At 43.6% G+C, this 15,149-nt stretch overlaps 1 protein-coding gene across 1 annotated transcript in view; it reads right to left on the bottom strand.

Annotated features, from left to right (window-relative positions):
* Positions 1–941: 941 nt before the first annotated feature.
* Positions 942–15,149, bottom strand: part of lmx1bb (LIM homeobox transcription factor 1, beta b) — a 202,861-nt gene continuing 188,653 nt past the window's right edge. The window contains exons 4-8 of the mRNA XM_052037153.1: positions 14,343–14,521; positions 9,086–9,163; positions 7,272–7,338; positions 5,548–5,709; positions 942–2,023 (exon numbers count right to left, since the gene is read on the bottom strand). Coding sequence (XP_051893113.1) covers positions 1,866–2,023; positions 5,548–5,709; positions 7,272–7,338; positions 9,086–9,163; positions 14,343–14,521 — 644 coding nt within the window. The 3' untranslated portion in view covers positions 942–1,865. The remainder of the gene's footprint in view (positions 2,024–5,547; positions 5,710–7,271; positions 7,339–9,085; positions 9,164–14,342; positions 14,522–15,149) is intronic.

Below are 15,149 nucleotides of genomic sequence, written 5' to 3'. Positions count from 1 at the left end.
AGAGGCCAATTGTCCTCCCCAGGCACCCTACAAAGCAATCATTATGAAGAAAGGCTAATAAACTGCAGTTGCCTTGACCCACAAACTTCGAAGTCCCAAATGTATAATCAATGGCATACTGCCTGAGTGAATGCATCAAATGCTAAGAGTGCCTGACAGGACTTCGTCAATTTACCTTTTGCTTTAAAGTATTGCTTCAGTAAAGCACATTATCCTCACTTGAGCAATCATACTGTCCCTATGGCAGTCCCAAAATGAGGCAAACATTATCAGAGAGGTCAAAGGCTACTTTCAGACTTAATCTTTTTACTGGAACTCGCAGGTCAAAGCGTAGAGATTACCATTAGACAGGGTGAATCATCGTACAAATGGCAACAGTACCTTAACTCTTACTTTGGTACCTTTTGAGCTGGAAAATCTTTTTGCTTTCAGAACAATATTAATACTGTAATTAACCAAGAGAGGACAAGTGACATCCAGCCAAACTGCAGGGGAAGCAAAGATGAGGATGGCTATCAACAATGACCTTTGGTTCTGCGTCTGTCAGTACCTTCCCCAGAGTTATTGTGGATATGTGGACAGAATAAAATGAAACGATAGCAACACCAAGCTGATTCATGGGTCTAACATCCTAATTATTGGATTAGTTATGATGGAAATGGGGGAGGAGGATGTTTCATGTTTTGTACTATTTGTTAATAACTCTTCTAAATACTGCAATGTCTCTCCCTGCTTTATTGACTTCCATCCCCGCTGAGCACTGAGCAACACTTTTTTGATGAGGAGTGATCAGCAAGTACATTTTGCAACTGCGTCACTTCATTTGTGGTTTACTTTCTGAAGCAGAACTTTGGTTTATTTGGGAAGGGGTGGGGGGGAGGGTGGTTGTGTTAAGGGAAGAGTTTGCCCTGGGCACTGAGCAGCCCAACTTTGGTATTTCTTCTTCCACTATCAAGGCTGTGACTGTGCCAAATCAACAGACAGCTCTCAGTGGATTCAGTTAAAGACAGAATGTAGAGCAGAAAACAAACACGCCAAACGGCATGAATTACCTTTAGATCTTTTGAGCTCCTTTTGGAAGCAACAAGGTGGAAACTAGTTCTGGATTTCAATTTGACAAATTATCGGCAAACCGTCTTTGCAAAGCATAATTTCCATGTACTTTACTGGCTGTCAGCTGGCAGTACAGTGGGTTACACACCAGTCCAGGCAGAAGACTATGCTTGAGCAAGGAATCTAGCAGGTGTAAGCAGGACAAAACAAAAAAAGCTGTGAATGTGAGAGAGCGAGCTTAATAATAGTGTTGGATATCTCAGAAGAGAGATGAGTCATGCAAACGGGCAGGTAGCACAGCCCATATCAGTCCTCTCACTATTATGTGCATTATATCTGGCTTAATAAGATAAAGCAGGCATATAAGAAGTTGTAACCTCTGTTACATTGACTGTTTGGAGAATTGGTGTGTAAAATGTTATTTGATCTTTGAGATCCAGTTACCATTAAAAGTATTAAACAGAGAATAGCAGAAGGGCAGGGAAATGATGCCCAAATTTGTGTAAATAATTAAGGACAATAAGTCCTGGAATATTTGTATAAAAACACTGAAACAATGAAATGCAGCTGCAGTTTCTGTGACCCATGCTCCCATTGCTGTGCTGATTTGAATTCTATTGAATTTGTCTTTTTGTATGTCACTTTCATTATCTTCTCGCTGTCAGTTTTTCTGCCGCATGGGAAATAGTGGATGAGAAGAAAATAAGGTAATATATGGCTGCACAGTTTTTTTTCAGTTTCCCCTCCACCCCTCCATTTAAAGTCAACATAATCTGTCAGGTGGGATTTTCTTTTTGAAGTCCTGATAGCTTTCACGAGGCAAAGTATGAGTTCTGCATGGAGTAAAGCCTGTCGATGGGGTTACCCACCCGAGCCTGCATGGCGTTAACTTCTGACGAAGCCAGGAAGCAGTCACTCAGGCTGGTGAGAGAGGTATCGCTATCGATGTCGTGAAAGAGGGAGTCGTTTCCTGGAATCACAAAATGAACGCAGTTAATTGACAGCATTAAATCACTTAAAGGGTGTTAAGATGCATATTCATTTTTAATGAGTCTTCACAGCTTCTTTGTGGTGTTTCAGATGGTCATAAAATGAAGAAATTTGACGAGCAACTGATAAATATTGTATGAAAATGAGAGCAACTAAAAAAAGACAGGGATATCTTAGTACAAGGAGGTATGAGTGGTGGAACATGAAATGATAAACCGAGAGGCTCTCTATCTGCATGTGGATTCAGGGGCCTGGATTGTTCTACTCTTCATCTGGTGTTTCCATGGAGAATTACTGGTTAGCGGCAGTGTTCAGATTGACTGGCTGCTGAGTTCCGCACAATCTGGAGGTTCGACACTGCCAGATCCGAGGGCCTGTTTGCACTCTGGCCTTGCACTTCACGGCAGCAATAGCAATGGTACAGCCCTTGCCATCTGAATGGAATGGCTGACTATGATTGCCAAGGTAACTGCATGTGAGAGTCACAGAGTTATACAGCATGGAAACAGGCCCTTCGGCCCAACTTGTCCATGCTGACCAAGGTGCTTATCTGAGCTAAGAGGTTTGATTCTTTATTCTACCTAATTTTAATGCTCTCAATTATTTTCTAATACTTTGTAAAAAAAAATGCAGTTTACTGGAGATATTTTAAAAACTGTTCAAAGGCCTTTGGAAAGCTGTCAAAAGGCCATCCTGTCGTTCCAGCAGTGGAACCTTGGATTTCAGTGCCCACTCAGAACCTGCTAAACCCCGTGAGGTAGAGAATCAAGATTTCAAAATAATTTGGAACCACAAGTCAACAATGGGTAGGAGTGGCTGCAGGAAAAGCAGGGACGGGGTAGTGGAGAGATTGGTTAACTGGGTGATCCATCTCAAAATTTGAACGCTACTTCCAGGAATCAGTACAACTAGCCCCTCGTTGAATTCCTCACTGATATTGTGCAGGGATGGGATACTTGTATAATTAGGAGCTGAGTGGAAAATTACAAACTCCCCAGTGTGCTACCGTCACACACACACACACAAAGAGCACAGAATGAACAACAGTACCAGAAGGCATCAAATTCCACATCTCCTGATGCAACTGTCTGGCTCAAGCACCTGAATACAAAATTATTGTAGCTTATCTCCACTTAAAACAGTCCTGAATGTCTGGAATTCTGCACCCTGGAGGGTTGTGGAAGCTGCATCATTGGGGATATTTAATGAGGAAGTAGATAAGTTTTTGAAAGACCAGGGAATTCAAGGCTATGGAGAACTGGCACAGTAGAGGAGGTGAGGCCTGGGACAGATCAACAATGACCATATTGAATGGTGGGGCAATCTTGAGGAGCTCAGTGACCTTCTCCTGCTCCTATCTTCTTGTGTCCTTATGTTCCACATGAAAGAGAAAGATTAATTCTGTTTGCTGAATTTAAATTACTTGTGCACGTGGAGCCTGAATGTGTTCCATGTATTGGCAGGGAAAATTTCCCCTCTGTGCTTTCACTATAAATAGCTCATGTTTTATTCCACTTCAGGCACAAGTCAAATCCTTCAAGACTTTGGAATAATGGGCCAAACCTTGCTGTTAACGGCCAGCGCCCACCCGCCCCCCCCCCCCCCCCCCACTAGAGTCATAGAGTCACACGGCATGGAAACGGGCCCTTCAGCCCAACTGGTCCATGCTGACCACGATTCCCATCTAAGCTAGTCCCATTTCCCCACACTTAGCCCATAAACCTTTCCTACCCATGTATCTGTCCAAGTGTCTTTTAAATGTTGTTAATGTACCTCCTCAACCACTTCCTCTGGCAGCTTGTTCCACATACAGACCACCCTCTGGGTGAAAAAGTTGCCCCTCAGGTTCCTATTAAATCTTTCCTCCCTCACTTTAAACTTATGCCCTCTAGCTCTTGATTCCCCAACCATGGGAAAAAGCCTGTGCATTCACCCTATCTATGCCCCTCATGATTTTATACACCTCTATAAAATCACCTCTCATTCTCCTACGCTGTAATGAATAAAGTCCTAGCCTGCTCAACCTCTCAAGTAAGAGTAAGGGGTAAGAGATACAGAGGGGATCTGAGGGGGACCTTTCTCACCCAGAGAATGGCGAGTACCTGGAATACATTGTCTGAGAGAGCGGTGGAAGCAGAGTCCTTGACAATGTTTAAGAAGTCTCCAGACGAGCACTTGAATTGCTTAGGCATAGAAGGTCATGGGCCAAGTGCTGGAAGATGGGATTAATGCAGATGTGTGCCCACTGTTTGGCGAGGACATGCTGCGCCAAATGGACTGTTTCCGTGCTCTATGACTTCCCGACTCTACAACTTGAGTTTAAATCTCACCATGGCTATCAGGGAAGTTAAATAGATCTGGGCCAAAAGGGCTAAGATCAATAACTATGATCACGCGACTACTAGATTATTGCAGAAACTCATCTAGTTCAGTAATATTCTCCCTTATGAGGAGGAAATCTGTGTCTTTAACTGGTCTGGCCTATATGTGACCAACATGTGACTCATGTTATCTACATGTGACTTATATGTGGCATACCTATACCTATATATGTGACATATGCATACCTATATGCGTGACCAATATATATGACCTACAGTATATACGACTTATATGTGACCTATAAATGTGACCTATCTGCCAAGAAAGCTCACCAGCACCTCTATTTCCTCAGGAGGCTAAAGAAATTTGGCATGTTCCGTTTGACCCTCACCACTTTTTATCGATGCACCATAGAAAGCATCCTATCCAGATGCATCACGGCTTGGTATGGCAACTGCTCTGCCCGGACCGCAAGAAACTGCAGAGAGTTGTGGACAGAGCTCAGCACATCACGGAAACCAGCCTCCCCTCCATGAACTCTGTCTGTACTTCTCGCTGCCTTGGTAAAGTAGCCGGCATAATCAAAGACCCCACCCACCACAGACATTCTCTCTTCTCCCCTCTCCCATTGGGAAGAAGATAGAAAAGCCTGAAAGCACACACCACCAGGCTCAAGGACAGCTTCTATCCCACTGTTATAAGACTATTGAATAGTTCCCTAGTACAATAAAATGGACTCTTGACCTCACAATCTACCTCGTTATGACCTTGCACCTTATTGTCTCCCTGCACTGCAATTTCTCTGTAACTGTAACACTTTATTCTGCATTCTGTTTTGTTTTATCTTGTACTACCTCAATGCACTGTGTAATGAATTGATCTGTATGACTGGTATGCAAGACAAGTTTTCCACTGTACCTCAGTACATGTGACAATAATAAACCAACTTACCTATATATATCTATATATGTGACCTATTTATGACCTATATATACCTATATCTAGCTTATCCTTACCTGGTCTGGCCTACATTTAACTGTAGACTCACTGTAATATGCTTGATTCTTAGTTATCCTCTGAAATGGCCCAGCAAGTAAAAAGGACTATTAAGGATGGGCATTTAAAGACAATGAGAAATGGGCACTCAATCTGACTGAATAAATAAAAAAAGGAGTCACCTACCATATGGGTTCATGTGATCCCCTGGCATCTGGGGTGGGGTGAGACCTTGTTGGAAGGGGTCAGAGTTGTACCCATTCTGGTCCATGGACACCAGCTGCTGTGGAGGAGCTGTGAGTGGAGCGTAGGAACTTATCACCCCATCCATTCTATTTGACATCACTTCTGCCAGCAAAAAGAAGATTAATCAGAAATTTGTCTCATTTTCTTCTGCCTTAAAGAAAAACTAGCTTTAAAGGAACGGATTTGTTTCCTTGCCGGAAAGCAACAAGGCTTCTGTCTGAATGAAGTGTTTTAATCTTTCACGGATACATGACAATAAATCAAGGCAACGAACACACTGATGAGAAGCCACAGTGGATAACTTGATGGGTTCTAATAATTTACAAGCAACTTCAGTACTGAGTCATCCTCAGCAAGTGCCACGAGTGGGATATCAGCCGTATCCTATGGCACTTCATTTTGTATTCTGTTTATACCACAGGCAAGATAAGTAATCAAAATTAAAATGATCTAGGACAGACACAGATTTTAATTTTAAAAGGAAATTAAACTGCCAAAGTGAATGAACAGTGGTTGGGACGGCATCAATGGGAAACATTTTTCACACGTTCTTCATTCTGGTGGGTTCTGGCATTACCAAAGAATCATAGAGATTTACGGCAGAGAAAGAGGCCATTCGACCCATTGTATCTGTGGCAGTCAAGGAACTGTTTAGGCTAATCCATTTCCCTGCTCTACATTTTCAGCCCTATTGCTTTCTAAAGGTTGTGGTATAATGCATCATAGTTATTGTACCTCTGTTTTAGTTCATTTCTATCAATTACATTGTTCTCATTTTTCCTTATGACATGAAAGGAGGCCATTTGGGTTATCAAGTCTATGCCTATTCTTCGACCCACCAGCATCTCTTTGGGGTGTGGGAGGAATCTTCAGCACCCGGGGGAAACGTACATGATTGGAGGGAGAATGGGCAAACGCCACATGGATAGCACTCGATGTGAGCATCGAACCTGGGCCACTGGAGCTGTGCAGCAGCAACAACACTACCTGTGGTGCCTCTGCGCCACCCTACGCACAATTCAGCTTTAAAAGTGCAGCAAAGATTTATGAGGATGTTGCCGGGACTCGAGGGACTGAGTTCTAGAGAGAGGAGGGGCTAGGACTTTATTCATTGGAGCGTAGGAAAATGAGGGCTGATCTTATAGAGGTGTATGAAATCACAAGGGGCATAGACAGGGGGAATGCACACAGACTTTTTCCCAGGGTTGCGGAATCAAGAACTGGAGGGCATAGGTTTAAGGTGAGAGGGGAGAGATTTAATAGGAACCTGAGAGGCAACTTTTTCACCCAGAGGGTGGTCCGTATGTGGAACAAGCTGCCAGAGGAAGTGGTTGAGGTAGGTACATCAATAACATTTAAAAGGTACTTGGACAGGTACATGGATAGGAAAGGTTTACAAGGATATGGGCCAAATGCGGGCAAACGGGACTAGCATAGATGGGTACTTTGGTCAGCATGGACCGGTTGGGACGAAGGGCCTGTTTCCGTGCTGTATGATTCTATTACTCTAACCGGTGTTTCTATTCTCCATAGTAATGCAATTTAACATTTCTCTGCAACCTTTGTTACAAAATATTCAACAGCCACAAACTATAATCGGAACACTTTTCAACTGAATGATTTCAGTGCAAACCCTCTCCCTGGTTATCACAATGTACGATTACCTTGTCCAAGCCGTTGACCGTTTTGTTGCTCTTGCTGCTGCTGTTGACGTCGGGCCAACTTTTTCATCTTAAAAATTGCAAAATAGAGATCAGTTTGAAATCGGGAGAAAGATTAAAAAATGTCCCAACTTTAATTAAACCTCTAAATTTCATCAAATAAAAAAAATCTTCAAAGCTCATACTACATGAGTATTTTATCAGAAATGGAGCTCGACTTTCTCAGTGTAGCTGGGAAGTAAACTATGCAGGAAAAGAAATGACAGATGCAAATAGAAATGTATTATTAATGGAATAATATCCCAATCTGGAACAACCAGAGCTTCTGCCAGTGGAAAGGTACCATTATAAATGGATTAATTTATCCAAATCAGCTGTAAATAAAGAACCTCTCTTCTCACTCGAGTAAAAAACACCAACACCTGCTAATACGTAAAATAAATCTGCAGTATTTAATCCAGGATTAAGTGTACCCTGCTTTTGAAGTGAAACTACGTTGAAATTAATGGAGACACAAGAGACTACAGATGCTGGAATCAGGAGCAACAATCTGCTGGAGGAACTCAACAGGTTGAGCAGCATCTGGGGGGGGGTGGGTGGGGGGGGGAAGGAATTTCTTTTCTGCCACAGATGCTGTTTGGCCCACTGAGTTCTGCCGACAGATTGCTTGCTGCTTGAAATTAATGGAAGTGTAATTCGGAAGTTGAGTACAACTTGCCTATTGCACATTTAGCAACATAAGTAAGAATTTACTGCTGAATTCTTTATGCTTTATACCAGTGTGCCTCACATAAACTGGACCAACATGTTTTTGTCTATATTAACTGTATTTCATCAATGAAATGTGCTTTCTAACTTTATTCGGAAGATGCAGTTCATATCATCTATTACAAATCCAGCAGCTATGTTTAGGGTGTGTTATTTTTTTATGCTGAAAGTACAACGGATTTAATGAATCATCAGGAGTACATGTGATTCAATGCCTCCTGCCTTATTTTGCATTTCCTTTTACTGTATGCTTCTGGCTGATGTTTCGTGCTCACCGTGAGCTAAATGCGAGCTGGGGACACTTCTCCCTGACACCATGCATTCCCATCACTTGCACCTTGTCCATAAAGTGTGTGGCATGTTCTGGCATTGCAGTGGACAATGTTTCAATCATCCCTCTCAATCCTCTGGATGAGACTTCAGCCCAAATTTGAGCTGAACATCTAGCAACCAGGAAAAGGGCAGTGAATGAGTTGAAACTGCCAAGCACAGACCTCCGAATCAACAGCTTCAGCTAGTTTCAAATCCAAATTTACAGTATGACGGGAGAAGGGAGGGAAATTCACTCTACTCATGTAGAGGACTTAGCCCAACATTGGCAACCAAATTGCAATCACCTTTCTTTACATTCTTGGCTAACAAAGGTTTTAATATGACTAGTAAGTTGCATTCTCCACTCTCAATGTTTGCTTTTGGGATAGGGGAGAAGTGGCAAGTGGGCATTTGTTGTTTGTCCCTTGCTGCCCTAAAGCTTCTCGATCTTCTAAGGTGGCCAGGACAACCAGGGTCAATGTCAGGCTGAGGCAGATTGAGAAGGCAAGCTGACGGAAGTACATCGGCGACCTAGGCGCACATCTTTGACAAGGGACCATTGGTTTTGGATGTGTGTCTACAGATGGGCTGAATTCAGTCCCCAGATGACATAATGAGATTCAAACACTCTGGGTTCTTAGCCCAGTATCATGACAACCAAATCACCGAGTCAGAAGGAAAAACATTCCAAAAACTATGACAGAAATCCAAATAGTTTGTGACAAAACTGTGGTTACCTTGGCTCTTTGATTTTGGAACCAAACTTGAACTACACGTACACTGAGCCCTGTTTCTGCTGCAAGAGTTTCTCTGACCTGTTGAGAAAAATAATGTCTCACTGTCTTTACCAAGCATACATGGAGAGCAATTACACGCAAAGAATGCATGAAGCTATTTTCATAGATATATTACGGAAGACCAATGCAAGGAAAAGAAGCTGGAGTTGGCCATTCGGTGCTTTGATCCTGCTCCACCATTGAATTAGATCATGGCAGATCTGATTTTAACCACAGTTCCACTTTCCTGCCTGTTCCCCACAACCGTGTCTCCACTACAGACCAAAAATCTATTCAATAAGACAGATTCAATGCCACCACCTCCACAGCTCTCTAGGGGAGAGAATTCCAAAGATTCATGACTCTCTGAAGAAATTCCTCCTCATCTGTGCCTTAAATGGGTGATTCCTTATTCTGAAACTAGTTCTATATGCTCCCATGAGGGAAAGATCCTCTCAGCTTCTGTTGGATCAGATGAATGTAAAACTGTACTCTTTAGCAGAGATAACCGGGGGATATGAGAATGGTGTGGATTTGAGGCAGAAGATAAACCATAATCCTCTGGATTAGCAAAGCAGGTTTGAAAGTCTGAATCGCCTTTGCTTGCTCCAGTTCCTTACATTTAAGGGCAGGCATGGTAGTATAGTGGTTAGTATAATGCTTTCCAGCGCCAGCGACCCAGGTTCAATTCCGGCCACTTTCTGTAAGGAGTTTGTACGTTCTCCCCGTGTCTGCGTGGGTTTCCTCCGGGTGCTCTGGTTTCCTCCCACTTTCCAAAGACGTATAGGTTAGGAAGTTGTGGGCATGCTTTGTTGGCGCTGGAAGCGTGGCGACACTTGCGGGCTGCCCCCAGAACACTCTACACAAAAGATGCATTTCACTGTGTGTTTCGATGTACATGTGACTAATAAAGAGATCTTATCTTATCTTATCATTTCTGGTTAAAGACCGAAAGATAAAAAGACTCTGAAAAAAAACCTTCATATGTTAAACAACTGAAACAAAACCAGAATATGCTGGAAATACTCAGCAGGTCAGGCAGCATCTGTGGAGAGAGAAACTGTTAACACTTCAGGTCTGGGACCTTTCTAAAGAACTCAATGAACCTATCATGAGTAGCTAAAGAAATTAGATTTATACTCTTTGGAGTTTAGAAGAATGAGGGGTGATCTCATTGAAATATATGAGATCCTGATGAGGCACGACAGGGTAAATGTTGAGGTGTTTCCACTAGTGGAGGAACCTTGCACAAGAGGACACAGTTACAAGATTGGAGAGTGATCATTTAAAAGGGTGGTGTGTAGGAATTTCTTTTTGTGGTGGTAACTCTCTGGAATTCTCCACCCTGAAGTGCTGTGGAGGTTACATAATTGGGGATATTTAAAGATCAATAGATAAAATTCTGTGAAAGATGTGGGAACTGAGGGCTATGGGGAATTGGCACAGAATTGAATGGCAGGGCAGGTTTGAGGGGCCGGGTGGCCTACTCCTGCTCCTTTTTTCTTACGTTCTGGTGAAGGCTTCCAGACTTGAAATGTTAACTGTTTCTCTTACCATCGATGATGCCTAACCTGTTTTCATTCTGTTTTTGTCACCTTCCCTGGAAAATGGAGGTCAAATAATTAAAATGACTGTGGCGCCTTAACCTTCCCCATGCATTATTCTGCACCTCTACAGTCAAAAGTCTTAACTGAACCAGTGAAATAGCCACAACTAGGTAGCAACATCTTCTCTCGATGTACAAACTGGGCTCCAACCTCATCAGGCCCAGCTTACACCGAGAAACCACTGTGGCTTCACTGCCAAGGCAGCAGAACCTGATACCAAGAGAGGCTAGAAAGAAAGGCTTTCATTTAGATAGCACTCTTTATAGCCTCAGCCAATTAACAACTTCTTAAGTATAGTTAACATGTGATGTAGGAAATGTGATGGCTACTATGCACAAAGCAAGCTCTTGCGAACTGTAATGTGACAATAATCTGTTTAAGTAAGGGATAAGTGTTGTCCAGACATTAGATACATCTCTGCTGCTCTTTGAATTATCTCGCTCATTCAACAGAGAGGAGAATGGGTTTTAGTTTAATGTCTCATCCAAAAGATGGCATCTCTAGCTATGCGGCACACTCTCAGTAGTACCCAGGAGTACTGGAATGAAACAGAAAATACTGGAAATAGTTCAAGCAGCACGTGTGGGAAGAGAAACAGAGGTGACGTTTCAGATTGAAGAGCTGTCAGGCGAAGGGTCTTCCAACCTGAAACATTAGCTTCGTTTCTCTTCCCACAGATGCTGCCCGACCTGCTGAGTATTTCCAGCATTTTCTGCTTTTATTTTAGATTTCCAGAATCCGCAGTTCTTTTTTTGATTATCGCTCTCTAGAGCGGAAGGTGAAGTTGATGACTCAGAGGGAAGGTTACTGCCCACTGAACCCCACACTAACTAGAGTGAGAGAGACTCAGAAATCTGAGTTAATAATGTCTTTTTATTGTTTGCTTGTGAGTGTGGGGTGGGGAGGGGCAGGAATGTTCCTCCAAACCCGACAGGAAAACTTGGCCATCCTCTGCACAGGGTTTCACCCATTTACCACCCCACAATATCCTCCCAGTCTTTCAAGAACACCCAATGGCTGGGGTCCATCCACTCAGTTTTCAATAAAAATTCATATTAACTCTCATGGGATGTGGACATTGTTTGCAAGGATAGCATTTAATGCCTATCCCTAAATGCCCCACGTTCTCTCTTTCCCCCCCTCCTATCAGGTAGAAGATATAAAAGCCTGAAAGCACGTACCACCAGGCTCAAGGACAGGTTCTATCCCTCTGTTAATAAGATGATTGAACTGTCCTTTTGTGTGATAAGATGGACTCTTGACCTCACAATCTACCTCGTCATGGCATTTCGCCTTATTTTCTGCCTGCACTGCACTTTCTCTGTCACTGTAACACTTCATTCTGCATCCTGCTGTTGCTTTTCCCTTGTACTACCTTGATGTACTGACGTGATGAAACGATCTGTATGGATGGCAAGCAAGACAAAGTTTCTCACTGTGACAATAATAAACCAATTTACCAATCTACTATCTCTCCTCTTTTTGTTGTTTATGGAAGGTATTTCAAACAGCTTGAGAGTTATCCTTGGCATCCTGTCCAATATTTATCCCTCAACTAACATCAGGTGAAAGAGAGACACAAGAGACTGCAGATGCTGGAAACTGGAGCAAAAATACACAGTGAGTTGAGGAAAAGGGAATGTTGACGTTTTGGGTTGAGACCCTGCGTCAGGACTGAGAGTGCGGAGGGGAGACGGCCGGTACAAAGGGGTAAGAGGCAGGAGCCAGCAGACGATAGGTGGAATGAGGTGAGGAGGGGGATGATGGACAGATGGAGCCAGACGGGGGAAGGGTGGCGATGGGAGACCCCAACTGGTGGATGATAGGTAGAGACCGATAAGGAGAGAGAAAATGGGGGGCCAGGTGGGGGAAGGGGAGGGTGAAGGGAGGGACAGAGGTTGGAAGGAACTAGAAGATAACACAAGTGGCTGCAGGTGCTGCAATGTGATGAGTAAGGACTGTCTACACTACACGGTAGTGTAGCAATTAGAGTCATGCTATTACAGCGCCAGCGACCCGGGCTCAATTCCGGCCGCTGTCTGTAAGGAGTTTGTAAGGGGATAAGTGGAACCAGATAAGGGAGGGATGATCGTTGGATGCAACCATTTGGGTGAAGGGGCGGGAGCTCCAGGCGTGTGTGGGTGACAGGCTGATGGAACCTGGGCGTCTCGACCCAAACTGTCAACTACCCCTCTGCCACCACAGATGCTGCTTGACCCGCTGAGTTCTTCCAGCAGTTTGTTTTTGCTTGGAACGTAGAACGTACAACAGTACAGGATGGGAACGGGTCCTTCGGCCCACAAAGTCTGCACCAAACACAATGCCGAATTAAACTAAATCTCTTCTGCCTGCACATGATCCAAGTCCTTCCATTCCCTGCATATTCATGTCTCTATCTAACAGCCTATTGTATCTGCTCCCACCACTACCCCTGGCAGCTTGTTCCAGGCACCCACCACTCTCTGTGTAAAAAAACTTGTCCCGTTCATCTCCTTTAAACTTTCTCCCTCTCACCTTAAATTCATGTCCTCTAGTGCTTGACATTTCCACTCTGGGGAAAAGATTCTGACTATCTACACTACACAGTAGCGGTTAGCATCACGCTATTACAGCACCAGTGACCCGGGTTCAATTCCCGCCGCTGTCTGTAAGGAGTTTGTATGTTCTCCCCGTGTCTGTGTGGGTTTCCTCTGGGTGCTCCAGTTTCCTCCCACATTCCAAAGACATACAGATTAGGAAGTTGTGGGCATGCTATGTTGGCACCGGAAGCGTGGCGACACTTGCGGGCTGCCCCCAGAACACTACGCAAAAGGTGCATTTCACTGTGTGTTTCGATGTACATGTGACTAATAAAGATACCTTATCTATGCCTCTCATAGTTTTATCAACTTCTATCAGGTAAAGAGACTTGACAGAGACTTGTGGGCCATTTCGGATACTAATTATGAGTCAAGCACATGCAGGGTCCACGTGACACTAGATTTCCTTCCCAGAAGGACATTAGTGCAGACGCTGGAATCTGGAGCAACAAGCAATCTGCTGGAGGAACTCAACAAGTCAAGCAGCACCTGTGGGTGGAAAGGAATTGGTGTAGGGTCCTGATGCAGGGTTTCAACCCGAAACGTCGACAGTTCCTTTCCCCCCAAAAGATGCTGCTCGACCCACTGAGTTCCTCCAGCAGATTGTTTGTGAACCAGATCGTGCTTCAGGACAACCTGTTAAATTTCAGGTCATAATTACTGATATTTGCTTTCCATTCCAAATTGATGTAATTAGTTGAAATATTCCCCAGTTGCTGTGGTAGGTTTGGAACTCATGGCCTCAGGATTAATAGTACAGGTCACCACTGCACTCTCCGGTCAGATGTCCCTACTCGGAATCACACTCATGCTCCATGGATACCTAGTGCTTTGCACTGATTTCCAGAGGGAAACACCCAGAAGGTTCAAATCTTTGGCCCTCCTGCCCACTCAACTTGCATTGTGAGATTAAACTGGCCCTGAAGTAGTTGCCTTACCTTTGCCCTGAATATTTTCTGCTTGCAGATCCAACAGGTTAGGACATGTAAAAACCTAAAATAGATGTGTCGAGCAATAACTGAAAACCCTCACCTTCCTGCAAGGTTTGGAAGACACTTCAAATGACGCCTTAAATGCTCTCCTTTGCTGTGTGGTGAGGATAGTCCTAGGGCGTTTTGGCCTTCTCTGATCCTTGCCGTCCTCGCAAGCCTTTCCCTGTGTTCCCTGAATCTTGTTTGGCTTAATGTCAATATCTTCATCATCACTTTTCACTGCAAGCGTATCAGAATTCACTGTCAGTTTAAAAGAGTATGGCATTGCTCATGGATAAGAGGCTAAAAACATAGTCAACTTTCCGCCCAATTTTCTGCTCATTGAATTGGGCAATGGGGAGAGAAATATTTAAATTATACTTTCAATCACAACATGAACATCAAACGTCCAGAGGTCAACTCTGGTTGCATCAGGGGCAAGGAAGGGCCCTTCCATTTTTGACCCCCAATCATAAATCTTAACCCCTGACCTCAGTAGGGGCACCTTCCATTTCCTGTGTTAGATCAAAGAATTGTCACAGCACAGAAACAGGCCATTCAGCCCATTGAGTTCATACTGGCTCCCTGTTGAAAATCCCTGCAATCCCCTTCCCCCACTCTTATACCCAAGTTTGGTGCGATTATTACCACCAGGAAACAAGCTGAGTGTTCAGAACTATTTCACGGCAGAACCTTACAAAACAAGTTTAACTAATTTAAGGATTGGAGATGATCATTAAATTAGAGCCAGACAAATTAAATTGTAGTTGAATCCAATATAAAGAATTAGCAATTGTGCATATTTCATCCTCTTTTACTGATAAGTGTTCACTTCACCCTAAACTGGTTGTCTTAATGACTTCAATTG

Source organism: Pristis pectinata, chromosome 23 (assembly GCF_009764475.1).
Source record: "Pristis pectinata isolate sPriPec2 chromosome 23, sPriPec2.1.pri, whole genome shotgun sequence".
Taxonomy (NCBI): Eukaryota; Metazoa; Chordata; class Chondrichthyes; order Rhinopristiformes; family Pristidae; genus Pristis; species Pristis pectinata.
Note: the sequence above shows the minus strand (reverse complement) of the source record. Positions and strands in the feature narration are given on the sequence as shown.